The sequence below is a fragment of the Motacilla alba genome, chromosome 1A (genome assembly GCF_015832195.1).
Source record: "Motacilla alba alba isolate MOTALB_02 chromosome 1A, Motacilla_alba_V1.0_pri, whole genome shotgun sequence".
NCBI lineage: Eukaryota > Metazoa > Chordata > Aves > Passeriformes > Motacillidae > Motacilla > Motacilla alba.
Window position 1 is genome coordinate 68,931,279 of NC_052031.1, and position 17,753 is coordinate 68,949,031.

General features: G+C 41.9%; 1 protein-coding gene across 1 annotated transcript; it reads left to right on the forward strand.

The window, feature by feature from the left end:
- The first annotated feature begins 9,769 nt into the window (after positions 1-9,769).
- LOC119708616 (serine/threonine kinase receptor associated protein) lies at positions 9,770-17,284 on the forward strand. Its single transcript, XM_038155199.1, has 10 exons — positions 9,770-9,982; positions 11,033-11,168; positions 11,891-11,972; positions 12,255-12,327; positions 12,975-13,071; positions 13,998-14,135; positions 14,491-14,627; positions 15,284-15,433; positions 15,947-16,012; positions 16,338-17,284. Exons 1-10 carry the CDS (start codon positions 9,871-9,873, stop codon positions 16,403-16,405), a joined length of 1,059 nt encoding a protein of 352 aa, XP_038011127.1. The 5' UTR covers positions 9,770-9,870; the 3' UTR covers positions 16,406-17,284.
- The last annotated feature ends 469 nt before the right edge of the window (positions 17,285-17,753 follow it).

Below are 17,753 nucleotides of genomic sequence, written 5' to 3' on the forward strand. Positions count from 1 at the left end.
GGAGAGTTCAATGAACCCACATCTCAAAGCAAAAATATTTAACCTTCATTTTCTAGTGGAAATGGGATTTAAAAGCTAAATTTAGTTTTCTGGAAAATATTTTAGAAGTAATCTTAGACTCATTTAATTTGTTTTGTGAAAACAATCCAAATATAGAAGAGTTGGAAGTTTGGCTTTTGGCTTAATGCATTATACAAGCAGGGATCGACTTGTAAAACATTTTGCACCTACAAACTTAATGCCAATCATGTGGTATCTGGATGTGGAATCTGAGCTACTTTCAGTAACATCCGTTAAGATAAAAGCACAGCACAGCACAGGTTTTTTTTGTAGAATATGAAGATTCTCAGCAAAGGAATTAATAGAGGTTTCATCTGGAAACTTTTGAGCTTCCTATCACTGCTTTCCACGGTACTTGCAGTCAGATCAAGAGCCTATGAAAGCATTATGTTTGTTTTTATCTTCTCAATCTCATTATAGCTCTGAACAAACATCCAGTAACTGTGTTTCGCCTCAGACTCACTTCCCTTTGAGTACTCCGCGTTTCACAAATGGAATCAAACCAGCAGCTGCCACTCCTGAGACCAAGAGACTCGAAGGCAGTGAACTGAAATCTTGAGCAGAAAGCCAAAATGCAGCTTTCATCTGAATCTTCTGCATTGTCATCAACTTCTGCGGGAGAAAAGGGGCGAAGGGAACAGATGAATTTAGTTAGCAAAGCATTTGCAAAGCGATAAGGATGATGTCCAGAAAACCAACTGCGGCTGTCACGGAGGAGCTGGTAAGAGGCAGGAAAGACAGGGAACAAAAAGTCAAGGGAGGTATCAAAGCCTGGTTAGGAGACCCGGGGCAAAAGCCTGAAGTCCTTCTGGAAGGTAGGGTTACTGCAGCTCCTACAGTGACCAAAATATTTCACTTCCAGCCATCCACTCAGCTGCAGTCAGCAGTGCTGCAAATGCTGGGGATCTGACAGATAGGATGTCGATCTGACAGCTGTTTATTGGAACGTGTAGAATAAATCTATTTTTTTTTTCAGTAGAACGAAATGAATGTACTAATACATAACTCCAAAACATTCTGCCCATGTATTTTAACTCTCACAAGAAGAAGGAAGGTTGTGCAGAGGATGAGGTTCAATTGTGTTTGGCCTCTCCTGTGATGCTGTCATAGGAGGGCTTTGATAAAATAACTGATAGCAGGCTTTGGTCCTTCAAGTTGGCACATATTTGTCTAATGATCTACAGATGGAAATCCCTGTAGCTCTTGCCAGCTGTAGTATAGCCCATTTCCAGGTGCTGGGCAGATTTTTAATGGATATTTTCTTTTTTTTTGACTGTTACACTACAATGTGACATGCAGTTAAATTACTCACATCGTTTCGGTAGGTTAGCAGCCATTACTTTCCAAACCCTGCTCCCATTTCCCACTTCACATATGATAATCGCTTGTTCAGTGCCTTGAATAAGTGAGATTTTAGAAGCATATTTTTGATTATAGTGTTATATTCACAATAATTATTTTTAGGCATATTATTAATATAAAAAATATAAAGCTGAAAATCCCAGATATGCTACTGTGATACTTTGCCTGCAACCTGTTTGCAGCTGTCAACTCTTAAGCGGTCAAAATGTTCAAGGGATTTGCAAGAGCTGTAGAGTGTTACTGGCTCTGCAAAATGACTTTTTTTCTTTGCCAGAAAAATTCCTTCCCAAAACCCTGCGCTTGATAAAATTCCCACACAGGTCCTCTTTTCTTTAGAAAATCAAGAGTGCCCCAGCTATCTCAGGGAACATCTCTGAGTTGCCGGAATACACTGCTTACTTTGGATTTACTGTCCCCACGAAGATGTGAATCACGAGGACAAAAATCGAGCTAAATGACTAGTTGTAAAACCGGGGTGGGGAGAGAGACGACAAGCAGAACTAGAGAATGTTATCCCGGCTGACACAGAACGGATATCTCTGCTGCAATACTCTCACAATGAATTCCTAGGATATGCTCCGGTGTTCAGAGCCAAGTACTCAGTTTCCATAGAAATGCAGCACTTTGAGATAAGGCCTAAGATTAACTGCTTAATGACTTTTCCTTACGAGGCCCGATACTTATGCCCTTAGAGTCAGGCTTTGTTGTTAAACTTCAAAGGCTCTTGATGGGTCTGAAGCTGCCTTGGGAACTTGTTGATTTCTCCCTGCTTCTTGCTCAGCCAGCTGATGAACCTCTAAGTATAAGCAAAGATGGTATTTTCACCTGGAATCAAGCAGTAGGGGTGTCCACAGATTATTTCTTTTTTCATTTTTCCCAAACCTAAACTGCTCTATCATATGAAGCTATTTCTATACCTATATTAAATATTCTATAAAACCTGGGTCACGGCGACATTCGCATGCAAATAAGGATCTTGTTTTTAGCATCCGAAATGGCAAATGACCCATTACTATTATAGACTGGATTGGACAAGGCTGTGAGATGAACCAAAGCCTCCTTCCACCTTGCCAAGCTGTTCCTGCGCCATCATCAAGAAACAAAAGGAAAGAAACACGAAATACACTTTTGGGAAGACTGTATGTCACGTATCACAGCAACATGGATGTGCAGCCTCAAATGAGAAAGTTTCACAGAAACCCAACTGGAAAATAACATCATTGCACTAATGAATTTCCCAAATATTTGTATGAGTAAAGTTCTATTCAAGACTAATGAGGGTACTGCTTATCTTTTTGACTCACTCCACCATTAAATATTTTCAGTTCCTTGCAGGTATATAATTGTTATGCATCTTGGGGCAATAATCTTTGTTCCCCAATATCTCAGTTATAACAAAAAAAACCCCCAAAAACTTTTGCAAATCTTTCTCTTCTGTCTCCTAAGGGTAAAAGCATGGCCATCATCTTCTACCATTGGTGCTATTAATTTCTTTCAAAGTTTGATCATGGCAAAAGACCAAAACCCCACAACTGTAGTTACTCCAAGCATAATTCCATGAGCCAAATTAATCCATGATCTAATAGTGATGACATTGGTGGATTCAGTCCAGAGACAAATGTAGCTTAAAGTTGTTTTGAAATGGAACATATTTTCAAATCTCAGAAGAGCAACAATATTTCTTTAAAAGCTGAGATTTTTATGGCCTGAGGATGGAGAGAATAATATGAATTGCTGTTTATGCAAAGAAATTTTATAAAATCTAGTATTTTTTCCAAGTAACCCAAATATATGTCACATATGAGTAGTCTTACCTTTTTCTTGCAGTCCTCTATTTTCAAGCTCACCTATTTTTCTGGTGTGCCCTACAAGGGACACACAGTCTAGTACATAGTAATTTCCATTGGGAAAAAAACCTCAAAGTTTCTATTCTTTCAAAACTAAATTATTGTGCAAGTAGTAGCAGAAAAACAGCATTGTGTTCCTGGTCTCTGCAGTGCCAGACTTGCTTTCATAAACCAGCAAATATCACATTGCCTGGTGAAGAGAGGCTCACAGTCAAGTCACAAAGTAAGTGTTATTTATGAGAAATTGGAGTATTTTACACTACTAATATCATTGGTACAAACACTGCACTTGCAAGTGACTGCTAAAAAAGAGAATCCAAAGAAAATCTGCAGGATTGTTCAAAAAGTGATTAGAAAGGGTTTATCAACAAGCCTGAGTGATGTTACCTGGATTAGCTTCTGTCTTTTCAGCAAAGCTTTTACCCTTAAAAACAAGGAAAAATCCCAATGTCCTTTCAATGTCAGCTCAGTTCAAGCGTTCCTGGGATAGCAGGACTGTCTGCTATGGCTGATTTTCAGAGCCTAATGTTTGAATTAGTCTTTTAGAACAGCAAGCATAAACATCTTGCATTGTGAAAAACACCTTCCGAATGAAAACATCAAAGCAGCCTACAATTATGAACCAGCTCAGCTAAAGCTTGTTCCTGTAAATTTGTCTTGCTGTTTCTTGAAGTACAGTAAGCTCACAGAGAGGTATTACACTTCTGATGATCCTTGGAGAATAAGAATTTTGCTAAGCTGTTTCCTGGAAAGCAAGTCAACTGACAGGCAATTTTAATTCTCCTTGAGCAGAGCTTTACAATTGGATTTGGTTTTATTATGAATTGAAATTCTTTTTGCAGAGGTAAATGTTTATTTAGCTAGCCTGAGATATCAAGTGGGTCCAATATGAGGCTGGAAAAGAAGCAGCAAAATAATATTATGTATGTTTTTATGTTTTTACTTTACATTCCTTTATTTCCTTTAGCAACACTATGTTCTGAAGACATTTGGATAGAAAATGGGGAATCATTTCCTTTTCACCTCTCCTTTCCATCTGGCCAAAACTACCAACTGTTACCTCTCAAAAGACAGAAATGGACCCGAAGGCTGAGGAACAGAGAAGCCATTATGGAAGAGATAAAACAATTTTGAGTATCCCTTATGGGTTTTATCATTCTATGGCTGGTGCATGCTCTGAATGTGCTGGATCCCTGCCCTCCAGACAGATGGAAAGGCTCCTGGCAATGTTAGGAACAATGTTCTCCTCATAAGAGCAAATTGTTTCAAGATCGTGGCACTAACATGGTGGGTAAAGAAGTGATCTTCTATGTGACCTCCCCAGAAGAGACAGGAAAAAAGGTACCAATGCAACTGTGAGGTACCAACACAACTGATAAATCTCCCATTTCCCCTCCTGTCCAGCTTCCATTTCTCCTGCTAAACCACCTCTCCTCCTTGCTGCTGCCCCAAACTCCTGGTCACACTCTTCCCTATTCTTCTACATCCCATTTCCCTGTCTAATCCCCTTGGCCTCTCTCTCACACATAAACTGTACTACCAAACTCGCATTAGCCAAGAAAAGGAAATGGATCCCCAGTTTCTACCCAAATGTTCTCAGGATACACTGTAGTAGACTGTCCTACCACAGACACCCACCAGAAGAGTGTCTGTGGTTCAACACTCACATTCCCTAGATGAATGCTAAAACAAGCTGCAGGAAACTAGAAAAAATATGTTTTCACTTGTTGTGAAAAGCTGATGTAGAAAGGACTCCTTGACTAGAGGCACTCTGATGTATTATTTGTGAAATATGATTACATCTGCCTTTTATCTTTCATCTTGTTACTCAGTGATAATTGACTGCTCAAGGCTGGCACTCATTTTTAATTATCCCCTCGGTGGAAACCCAGCAACCCGCTCTGCAATTGCTCTCACATATCTGCATGCAGCATCTGTAACACATCATCCTTCAGCTAACAGCAAGTCCTCCTCTTTTTCTTTACTTCTTTGTTTCCCCTCTAAATTAGCTGTAAAGATTAGAGCAGGACATTTCTCAAAAAAAAAAAAAAAAAAAAAAAAAAAAAATAGGTAGAGAACATCAGTGAATCAGTGAACACTGACTACACAGAATGTTTCACCATTCATTAAAATAACTCATATTTGAGGTCTACTAACAAAAGGTCTGCCCTGCTGCTGTGTCTTGGAGATTTCCTTTACCTATATAGCTAATTAATTGTAGAGGATTAAGCATTTAGTAACTTCTTGAGTGCCGTGTCCACACAGCTGCCAGGCACAAGCTGAGATAACCATCCCTAGGTCACCGCACAGTAGGAACTCTGTCAGAGCGTCACTGTACCAATAAATATGTAAGGAGCTCCACTCAGTGGTGAGACAATGTATTTCCAGCTCTGATATACCTAAGAGAAGAAAGGAGTCTTTGGAAATGTAAATATGTATAATTAACACATCTCTTTAATTGACTCTCTGCATTATTCATGGTAATCATAGCACTAGAATCATAACTTTTCACTAGGATAGCTTTATTTATTGTCAGCAACATTTCTGAGAGAATCCAATCACTGGAACATGATATATAGTTGCCCTTTTTGAAACAATAAAACTCAGTAATACCTCTTTTTTATTTTTATTTTAATTTTAAGCTTGCTAAACTTCCATTTGTAAGTAATAACTTTTTTTCATCTTCCCTTCTTTTTCTTGTACCATGTCCAGACTTTCTTGAAAATCCGAAGCCTGTTTCACAGTTCCTGAAAAACTGAAAGCCTATTTCACAGTTCCTCCTCTAAAAAATTCTGTATTGAGCAAAGCAGCTACAGAGGGTTGTGCCCTCCGAGGGCACAGAATTAGTTTTATTTTTAAAGAATTTTATTTTTAAAACAAACATTTTCAGACTGTGGAGAAAAACTATTTAAGTGGAGGTGCTACCAGGGAGAAAGTCAGACTGCTGCTAAAGAAACAGTCTGATTGAATCCTGAGTTAGGCTTAGCACCAGCTTTGGAGACTTTAAGAAAAGAATGTAGACAGGTTTATTTTCAGAATTAATTCCATATGTTCTTAGTCATATTTTCCATACCCTGTAGTTCTGCTTGGCCTAGTGGGATGTCTAGATTTTATAGGTTTCCCATGTCCACCATTTTTCTCCTTTTCTGATTTTCAGCTACTTATTGGCAAATTTGAAATATTTTTGCCTTTCTCTGCCCGTTATGGATTTTGTGTCATCCTAAGTGGATGTCATAAGCATTGTGCAGGTGGAAAATCATGCTCCATTTAAGAAAAGACAAAATCAATCAATCATTAAAAGTAAACTTCCCCAGACACACTCTTCCCATTCTTTCTGCTTCTCAACCTTGAATCCTAAGCAGGTAATTTAAACTTAATACAAAGTGGTTTTTTGTACTGTCCCTTAGGATAATTTTTTTTTTCCTGTGAAAAAGTTGACAACATCAGTTACTAGGAGAGTTTTTAAAAATGTAAACCCAAACAGCATTTCTAGCAAGGAGACATAGCCCTATGCTTAGATAAAAATTTGGTAAATGTAAATGTAGAAGCAATAAAATTTTGTTTGGGAAAAATCCAGAAGATCTTAAAGACACTGGAAAGGCCCACGTGGCAACCTGAGGCTCTGAATGGAAAAACTGTTGATCTATGATACAGTGTCAGTATGCCTGAAAATGAGTCATGAAGTTACAAAACCTTTAGGAGCTACTTCTGAGAACCCTGGGGTGAGAAATAAAACACCAGAAGAACGCGAAACATGGTGCCTGTCTTTTAAATAAAAAAGCTGTGAAAGTCGGCAGTTATCTCCAATTTTCGGTAATGATTTAAATACTTTTCCTAGTTGTAAGGCTTAAGAGAAAAGGGAGATGATTAATTGCCAATCATTCTGATTCTGGTTAAGAGAAACACTGCTCCCCTCACCTTTGGGTAAGGGCAGTGACACATTTCCAAGTGCCATCCTTAGACGCTTCTGAGGGCAAGTCCAGACAGCATCATCAGCTTGTCTTTGGCATAAAAATGCCCAAACAGGCGGGTGCTGCTATCCCTGAAATCCCCACATCCTTCAGGGCTTTCCCATCGCCTTCCCGGCTGGAAAGGCTGATCAGTGAGCAGGGAGGGGAGCTGGCCCTGCAGGAAGGGCTGGGCTGCTTTTTGGCAGGAGTCGCTTGCTGCTGGTTTAGGAGCCAGCAGGGCACTGAGGGACCTTGGTCACAGCCCCAAGGCTGCCTGTGAATGGAGGGAACGGCGAGGAGGTCGCTGTTCCCTCAGGGAGCAGGAGAAGGGGATAAATGGGACGGCGATGAGGCCGCTATTCCTTTGGGAAGTGGGATGAGGGGCCAGTTCTGTTCAATATTTTTATTGATGACACGGATGAGGGGATTGAGTCTTTCATTAGTAAATCTGCAGATGGCACTAAGCTGGGATCGTGTGTCCATCTCTCTGCAGAATGGCTCTGCAGAGAGACTTGGAATGGTTGGATGGATGGGCAGAGTCTAACAGGATGAAGTTTAATAAATCCAAGTGCCCAGTCCTGCACTTTGGCCACAATAACCCCCTGCAACGTTACAGGCGGCTGCACAGTGCTCAGGCAGAAAGGGACCTGGGGGTGCTGGTTGACAGTTGTCTGAACATGAGCCAGCAGTGTGCCCTGGTGGCCAAGGCCAATGACCTCCTGGCCTGGATCAGGAATGGTGTGGCCAGCAGGAGCAGGGAGGTCATTCTGCCCCTGTACCTGGCACTGGTGAGGGCACACCTCGAGTGCTGTGTCCAGCTCTGGCCCCTCAGTTTGGGAAGGACATTGAGATGCTTGAGTGTGTCCAGAGGAAGCTGTGAGGCTGGAGAGGGGCTGGGAACACAAACCCTGAGAGGAACCACTGAGGGAGCTGGGGGTGTCAGCCTGGGGAAAAGGAGACTCAGGGCTGCCCTCATCACTCTCTGCAGCTCCTGAAAGGTGCCTGTGCTCAGCTGGGCTGGGCTCTTTTTCCAGGAACTGACAGAACCAGAGGACACAGCCTCAAGCTGCACCAAGGGAAATACAGGTTGGATATTAGGAAAAAGTTTTTACAGAAAGAGTAATAAAGTTCTGGAATGTTCTGCCCTGGGAGGTGGTGGAGTCACCATCCCTGGGTGTGTTTACCAAAGCCTGGATGTGGCACTGGGTGCCAGGGTTCAGTTGAGGTGTTGGGACATGGGGTGGATTCAATGGTCTTGAAGGTCTCTTCCAACCTGGTCATTCTGCAAATTCTGTGAAAGGAATGAGGAGGTGTCTTTACAAAGAAACTGTGGGCCTGACGGTAGACCAGGCCAGATACTGAGAGCTGAAAGAAGCAATGGGGGAACCATAAATTTCACTAATTGACAGAGACTGTTACTCACTCAAACCTGTGTTAAATCTCTGAATTTAGAGAAAAAGAACACAAGGAAAAAAGAAAAGGGGGCACTGCACATTAGAAAGGGCTCTATATTAAGCGATTCGAGAAGTCTGTACCTCTCAAGTACCTCAGCCAATGGGGGAAGAGAGAGGGAAACGCAGCCTGGAAATTAGGATAAAAAAAGGAAATTACAATAAAAAAGGATAAAAAGGGCTAGGTCTTTTAACACTTTTGAGAGACCCCATGTGAAAAGCCCATGATCTCTCTCTTTATTCGAATACAGTTACAGGACTCCTCTGTCTCCTCTTTGGACACAAACCTGTTGTGTATGTGGATTAATTTTCCTGACAGGACGAACGGGATGGCGATAAGGTCGCTATTCCCTCGAGAAGCGGGATGGTGGATGAGCGGGACGGGGATGCGGTCGCTGTTCCCTCAAAGAGCGGGATGAGGGGACTAACGGGATGTCGAGGAGCTCGCTAATTCCCTCATGGAGCGGGTTGAGGGCGAGGAGCTCGCTGTTCCCTGGAGCGGGATGAGGGATGAACGGAACGGGGATGAGCTCGCTGTTCCCTCATGGAGCGGGATGAGGGATGAACGGAACAGGGAAGAGCTCGCTGTTCCCTCATGGAGCGGGATGGGGGATGAACGGGACGGCGAAGAGATCGCTGTTCCCTCATGGAGAGAGAGATGAGGGGTGCAGAGGACGGCGAGCAGCTCGCTGTTCCCTCACGGAGCGGGATGAGGGATGAACGGGACGGGGAAGAGCTCGGTGTTCCCTCATAGAGAGAGATAGGGGTGCAGAGGACGGCTAGCAGCCCGCTGCTCCCTCACGGAGCGGCATGAAGGATGCAGAGGACGGCTAGCAGCCCGCTGCTCCCTCACGGAGCGGCATGAAGGATGCAGAGGACGGCTAGCAGCCCGCTGCTCCCTCACGGAGCGACATGAGGGATGCAGAGGACAGCTAGCAGCCCCGCTGTTCCCTCACGGAGCGGGACGACGGACGAACGGGGGACAGCGAGGACCTCGCCGCTCCCTCACGGAGCAGTCGAGAGGGGCAGCGCGGGCCCGTCCCCCTGGCGGGGCGGCGCCGCGGCGGCCGCGCCCCCGCTCCTGACGCGCGTCCGCCGGGAAGCGCTTCCTGTCCGTCACTTCCCCCGCTGCCGCCGCCGCCGCTCCCGCCGGGCCGCCGCACTCGTGCCCCTGCCCAGGCCCCCGCTGCTGCCGCCGCCATGGCCATGAGGCAGACCCCGCTCACCTGCTCCGGCCACACGCGGCCCGTGGTGGACCTGGCCTTCAGCGGCGTCACCCCCTACGGATATTTCCTCATCAGCGCCTGCAAGGGTGAGCGGGACGGGCCGCTTTGTTCGGGATCCCCCGCCCCGGGGGTGGGCGTGGGGGAGCCCCGCCGCTCGTAGGCCGCGCATCGCCGGCCCCAGGGGTGGCGGTGGCGGGGCACGGGGGTGTCCTGGCCGCTCAGGGTGGTGACACCGCCTCGGTGTGCTCTGGGATGACGAAGGGAGCGGACAGCCGGTTCTCTCTCCCGGTGCTTCGTTGCCGGGTTAGCCGCGGGGTATCGGAGCCCGCATGCGCCCGGGTGGGATCCCGGCTGCTGAGGGGGTGGGAGGGCTGCAGAATGGTTGGTTTGGAAAAGTTCCTGTTTCCATCGCCTGTGCATGGGCTGTGGATTTAAAGCGAGCTCCGGTTTGACCAGGTGCCTGCTGGACACGGCATGATGAGAGCTCTTTGCTCGCTCTGGGAATAGCATTTTATTTTCGTGCGTGTGTATATTTTAATCTTCTGCATGCATAAGTTTTTAAAGGGCATTCCTTTTCTGCCTTGAAGTGCTTCCAGTTCAGCTCTACGTCTTGTGCGAACAACTCTTTGATAGCTTTCCAGAACAAACTGGTGATAGGAAAGGCTTTCTATTACTACTTCATTTTTGTATCGCTGCATGTTTTAATTGTATCTCACTGCAACCATGAGACTTGTTTCTACATACTGATGACTTCATGATATTGTTCCAAAGTAAAAAAAAAAAAAAAAAAAAAAGCAAACCAAATCTGTCTTGCCTGAAGAAAACTTTAGTAAAAATAAAACCTACATGAAATGTTCCCTTCAGCCTTCCTTCTGTCTTAAGACAAAGTTACAGACTTTTAGCAGGAAACTTTAATCTCATTTGCAGTAGCATTTGAATGTTGGCACAGTTTAAATGCATGCAGCAAGTGCAGCTGCACACCTAAACTCATCTAAACTGCTGAACCCCTCTGCAAAGAGTGGCTTTGTAAACTGTGGGGTATTTCCACGTGCTGGTGCAAGGGAATGTCTTTTCTTCTAAAAGACCGCTGCCTTCTTTTACCGTGTTACCTGACTACTGGTTTTGTTTCTGTGAAGATGGCAAGCCTATGCTGCGCCAGGGGGACACGGGAGACTGGATTGGCACGTTTCTGGGTCACAAAGGGGCTGTTTGGGGTGCCACCCTGAACACAGATGCCACTAAAGCAGCTACAGCAGCAGCAGACTTTACAGCGTAAGTGATGGACTGTCTTCCTGGTCTGTATTTTGATTTTATTCTGTAGCTCTTTGGTGACAACTCAGCTGTACTAAATCACTGATTCGTTTGTTTCTCTTTAGTAACTGTTGGCTTATTTTTGGCCAGCCAAATTAAAACCTAGATTTTCACTTTCTTGAAAGTAGCTGCAGTTAATTGTGTCATGATGAACAACTGTGATTGCTTCTTGATGTGCTTAATTATCCTACTGGTTTACTTAACTTTTCTGTGGAGCTCTAATCTCTGGCACTGTAGTTATAGCAGAGTTGAGAGGGGGATTTTTGTTTTTACATCTAGCAGTTAGCCTCTTTTTATGACGTGGCCCTTCTAGTGAATTAGTTCTTTGATGTTTTTTGTTGTTTGTGCTGTTTGCAGTATTAATATTTTGCAAGCTGAATCTTGTTAGTAGAGGTTGCAGTTGCAGAGAAGAGCCACCTTTGTCTTCCAACTAAAATGTTTCATTAGTTTGCATGGTCCTGAAGAAGAGCATAAAGGAAAGTGGTGGGATAGTCCAAAAAAAGCTCTAGTAAGAATATATAAAATATTCTTATTGACTAACTAGGTTGCAACTTATAAGAATGTAGCACTTAGGATAAAATGTTGTGGTGGCATCAGGAAAGATTGCTTACAAATTCATCTGACTGTCCAGGTTGATTTGTGCTGGTGCTTCTAAAATATGAATATTTCCTCTTGCTGTTTAGCAAAGTGTGGGATGCCGTGTCAGGCGATGAACTAATCACACTGGCTCACAAACACATTGTCAAAAGTGTGGACTTTTCACAGGTATGAGAAACCTTTATACCTTATTCACCAGGGAAATAAGCTCTTGAGTATGTTTTGCTATTATTTACTTTTTCTTTCTTTTTTTTTTTTTTTTTTTATATCTTAACAGGTAAATAATCTAAAATACTGCTGGTAAATAATCTAAAATGCTACTAGGATTGTAGGGTTAATGTAACAAGAGTGTTAGAGGCTGTCTGAGAGAAAAAGCTGTGATTTTAACTCACAGACAAAGGCTGTCTTTTGATTCAAAGTAGAGTTGACTCTCTATAACTTCTGTTTCAGGATAGCAATTATCTGTTAACAGGTGGACAAGATAAGCTCTTGCGTATCTACGACTTGAGCAAGCCTGAAGCAGGTGAGTCTGCTTTTAAAACTGGCTCCTGGGGGCTTTTTTGGGTTAAATAAAACTTGAAAAAATTGAAATTAAGGGACTACTTTCTGTTATGAATCATTAAGAACAACATTCTTAGGTTGTTTTACGAATGTAATGTCTATGAGCTTTTGGTATATAAGGGTTCCAGAACTGCTTGGGTTGGAGATCACCTGCTTCCAAACCCTCTTCTGTGGACTGATTAAAGCCCCATCCAGCCTGGTCTTGCACACTTCCAGGAAGGAGACATCAAGCAGAGCATGTTTCAGTTCAGTGCACACACCCTAGAAATTGGACTAATTAATTAAAATTTAGTCATCTGAGAGAAAAAAGCTACTCCACATATTTAAGCCTGTTTAAAATCATGTTGGTACTGACCTGTTGATGGTTGATAGGAAGCCAGAGAACATCGATGTTCACCTAGTGAAGTTTTTGAAAGCTAGGCAATCAGATACCCGGTTTGGATTTATCCTGTTGCTGGAATAAGATCTACAAATACAGTCCTAAGTGCTTGAAGTAATTCTACAGTCTCTAGTAGATGGAAAGCTGTGTAGCTTAAGGAAGCCCCCAGACTGCTGCATGGCGTTATTTCATTTTATTACATGTATTAAAATATTTGGTTTTCTTTTAAGAACCTGATGTTGTCAGTGGACATACTTCTGGCATTAAAAAGGCCTTGTGGAGCAGTGATGACAAACAGATTCTTTCAGCTGATGATAAAACTGTCCGGTAAGAAAAAGTAACTTTGGAGTTTTCTTTATTGTCACGCTCTGTGTGAGGATGAAGTTACATTCTTTTGGTAAAGGATACGAGTAACACAAGTTACCTGATCCTAGATTATTGTAGCTGCGTGCCTGATACAGCTCTGTTCTGCTGTCAGAGATCATTTTGGTAATAGTTCTAATTTCCCCATAAACGTGTGCTCCTCATAGATGTGTTCTCCCTGATAAGAAGAGGTGGTCTTTAAAAACTGCATAAAATAAATTTATGCCTTTTGTAATCCTGAAGAAGATGAATTTATAGATGAGGTCTCTTGTATGCACACTGTCCTGAGCTATTGCTGCTTTGTTTTCTTCAGTTTCCAAGTGTTACAGATAGGCAAGAGCCTAAGTCCTGTTTGTTTTCCTCCAAATTGCAGGAATAGAAGTGCAGCAGTCAGCTAATGAATAAAGATTTTTATTTGTCATAGCAGCACAATTTAACTTTGCTTAGATACTTGCATTGCTAGATATAAAACTTCATTATCCTCAATGAACCTCTGTAAATTGGGATTAGTACCTCTTTCTCTTTTGAAGTAAAAAGAAAGAATAGAATCTTCAAGCCTTGTTTCAAGGTCTGTTTGCTTAGAAGACTTCAATCAAGATTTTTAATCTCCAGGAGAATCACTGAGTAGCTGAACGGTGTGTGTGTGTGTGTATATACCATTTAATGCTGTGCCATGAAGCTGCAAAGGTAAAAGTATTTTAAAAAGGGAATTAAGCCTGGCCTAGGTGAGAATGCAGATAAAGCCACTGAAGATCTGAAGTACCTGTGGAATCAACCCATTCCTTGATGGATGCCTCTTTTGATACAGGTCTTGCCATGGATGTGAGGTGGAAATTGTTTGATTTGCAGAAGTCTGAGAGTCTTCTTTTCCCTTTTTGTTTCCTTTTAAGCCTCTGGGACCGGAGTACCATGACTGAGGTGAAGTCACTAAATGTGGCAATGTCAGTGAGCAGCATGGAGTATGTTCCAGAAGGACAGATACTGGTGATAACCTATGGGAAGACTATTGCTTTTCATAGTGCAGAAACGTGAGTGCACAACTCCCAATTGTCACAGGTGGAGAAATGGGCTTCTTGTGGGTAAAAACTGGCTGTATGAGGCCGGAGTCACCAAGCTGTCAAAACTGGCATCTCTATCATGCTTCAAGAAAGGAAGTTACATGCTTAAACAGATTCCAGAAATGAGTTCTGTACGTGTGAGCTTTTGTTTTGCTTATTCTAAACTCATTTCTATCTTGACAAGCATGACTTGCAAGTATCAAAACTTGCTTCAGAAACTCTGTGGGGTTGTATTTTATTTCTGGGAAAAGCAGTTGAGATTAGTAGAATCCAGGATTTTTTTTTTTTAAAGTATGAGCTTTGTTAACAAACTTTTCTCCCTCAGTCTAGAGCAGATTAAATCATTTGAAGCACCTGCTACAATCAATTCTGCATCTCTTCACCCTGCGAAAGAATGTTTGGTTGCAGGTGGTGAAGATTTTAAACTCTATAAATATGACTATAATACAGGAGAAGAATTAGGTATGTTTGTGTCCTATAATCATAAAGGAGTTCTGAAATAGGTATTAATAAAATAATGACCAGTAAATGAAACTGTTGTATTCAAATGAGGTCTTAGCATAGCATGCTGTGCAACAGGATGATGAAAAGGTATAATCAGTTAAACATTTTTTGTTATCTCAGTATACCTAATATTCTAGAGCTAATTAAAACATCCATTCACCAATTCTGCACCTGTTTAAAAACAATTCTCATTCTGTATTGCTATAATAGCTGTATGCTAAATTGTCATACTGTTCATTAGATATGTCAGTTACAAGATTTTAATGAAAAATATGATGTGTTGGCCAAATTTGTTTTGAAAAAAAGCATATTTTCTTACTGATCCAGTCCTCATTTAAAATTGTTTGTTCGTGGAAGAGTGGTTGAAGGAACAAAGCATGTGTACCCCATGCTGCTGGCTTGCTTTGCAGTTTTGGCTAGAATAACTAAGCACCTTTTTCCTTGCAGTTAATGAAACATGAATATCTTAATTAATTATTAAATGCCTAAAGTAGCCATTGCTGACACACCCATTCATGGAAACTCTGTTTTGTATCAGAAACTGATCGGTTTGTACTTAAATTTCAGTTGTTGGCTGAAATTTGAAATTGACAGTCTTGATGTGTTCCCTTCAGAATCTTACAAAGGGCACTTTGGCCCCATCCACTGCGTGAGATTTAGCCCTGATGGAGAGTTATATGCAAGTGGCTCCGAGGATGGCACACTAAGGCTGTGGCAGACAACAGTAGGGAAAACCTATGGCCTTTGGAAGTGTGTAGTTCCTGGTAAGTGTGTGCTGGGGAGCTTTGTGTGCATTTTTGAAGTGATGTCTATCATGAGTTGTAAACACTGAGTGTCATACAGTGATTCCTGTCTTCTGAGGGTTTCTGATCTACTCATGTCTGTTAGATTGAAGGATGTACTTCTGCAACTGTCATGTAAGCAGTTAACATCACACCCATAAGCTTTTTGAATACACTTTGTGGGTATTTAAGCCAAGAGCCTGATGTATTTTTATGTTAAAAAATGAGAAATATGTGATACCACTTCTATAATAATGAAAGAGAGACTTTCTAGAAGTGTGGATGGTAGTTTTATTTTATATAAAGCACTCTGGTTCTTTCAGCTTGGGGAGAGGGAGACAATAACTACACTTGGATATTCATTAATAGAATTGCTTGCTCAAGTGTTTCTCCTCAACACTGAATTACAAGGAAATTTTTTTTTTTTTTTTTAATTAAGGTGGGTGGGTGGAACTGAAGGTATTGACTGTTTGTTTTTCTACTCTTTCTCTACAGAAGAGGAGAATGCAGAAGCAGCAAAAGCAAGGACTACCCTTCCAGGAACTGCAGAGGAGGAAATAGGTAATGAACTGAACTGTCAGCTTCAACTGCCTCAGTGTTAAAAGATAGTCAAGATGATAGCATCTTCCTTAGTGTGGAAGAAGTACTTTCCCTCGAGTGCTTTCTGGTATTTTTCACTCTTTTCAAAAGATCTTTGAATGCATTTGCCTGCCAGTGATTATGTGGTAAGTGTCAGGCTGGAGCTGTGCAGGCAGAACAGATGGGGTAGAACAGCTGGATCAGATTGAATGGGAAACAAACTGAACTGGTCTCTTTAAGCAATCTCTGCAACATTTCTTTGGTTTCTATATCTAAAGTGAAATGAAATAACACCCTTTTTATTCAGTTGCAGAAGAGATTGCCTCTGAAAACTCAGATACAGTGTACAGCTCAACTCCTGAAGTGAAAGCCTGATTACTGCAGCTGTTATGTGACACGTGGACATGCGAGACTAAATCAAGTGAGCAGTGACAGACAGCAGCCTTCCAGAGTGCGCTCCCTCCGTGGGGCAAAGATGGGCAGTAATTGATGAGAATGCGGTGGAACTGGCTAGGTGTTGTCTGTAAGAGAACTGAGCATCCAAATAAAAACCCAAAAGACGAGTAGTAGAGTTCTGCTGGCTTTTTGGCATAACTGCCTACTGTCTTTTCAAAGAAGTGTGCAAGCCAAGATCCAGTCTCTCCAATCTCAATTAGACTCATTGTAGTGTGTTTTCATTATTACAAAGAAGAGATACAATGGCTTTTACCTTTTTTTTTCTCTTGAAAGTTGGAAAAATTGGCTCTAGTTGAAAAGAAGGGATTATGTACCTAAAAGTATTTGGTTCGGGTTTTGTTTCATTGTATGCTGCTTCTGAATGTTTAACTGTTTTCAGTTGTCTAAATAAAAAGCCTCTCCAAACTCGTACGTTACTTTTGAGCGTTGGGTTCATGAAATGGAAAAGCAACTGCATTAATCACGTAATCCTTGGCATCTTGGGTTTGTACTACACAGAGAGAAAGCAAAGGAATGTTTTAGTGTTGGTACAGAGGGTGGCAAGTTCTTTGATCTGTAAGCTTTGTATCTTTTTTTATTCTTTAAAGTTTGAATGTAAACATGAGTCTCTAAAAAGAAAAACAGTGAAAATTCCTAAATTGAATGTGCTGCCTGAAGTATTTGGTTGTACATGAAAATATCAGAGGCTGGCTGCAAATCCGTGTAAAGCTTGGGTTTAGTCCTCCAGACTGGATAAAAAAGTTACTCTTTCAAGGTTACAAATCATATTTTCTTCATTAAAGAAAATAATTGCCATTCTTCCACTTGTCATTTCCTTTAATGTTATGCTGAAAGCTTTACATAATGCATTCTGTGTGGTAAGAAGAAAGAGGTATATTTATTCACACACCTTTTTATTTTTTCATATTCATATTTGTCCTTACTGTCCTGTTTTTGCAGACTATACCTATTTGCAATTACCAGTTTGAATTTATTCTAAAAACAAACAGCTGATTTACAGCTAAATGGTTCAGTCTTGTTAATTCCACTAAGGCTTTTGAGGACTCCATATCTAGTACTTGAGCATAAAAATTTTAATTTAGAAATTGGATGTGTTTAAAATGAGGAACTTTGAACACCTTGCTCCATGGTGAAATTTCAATTCCATGTTTGCAGTAGGCTCTGTAGCATTTCATAGAGAGGTCTGGAACGGAATCTCAGAATCATTTAACTGGGGAAAAAGTTCAACTGTTAACCTAGATGTTCCCAAGTTCAGAAAACCATGCCC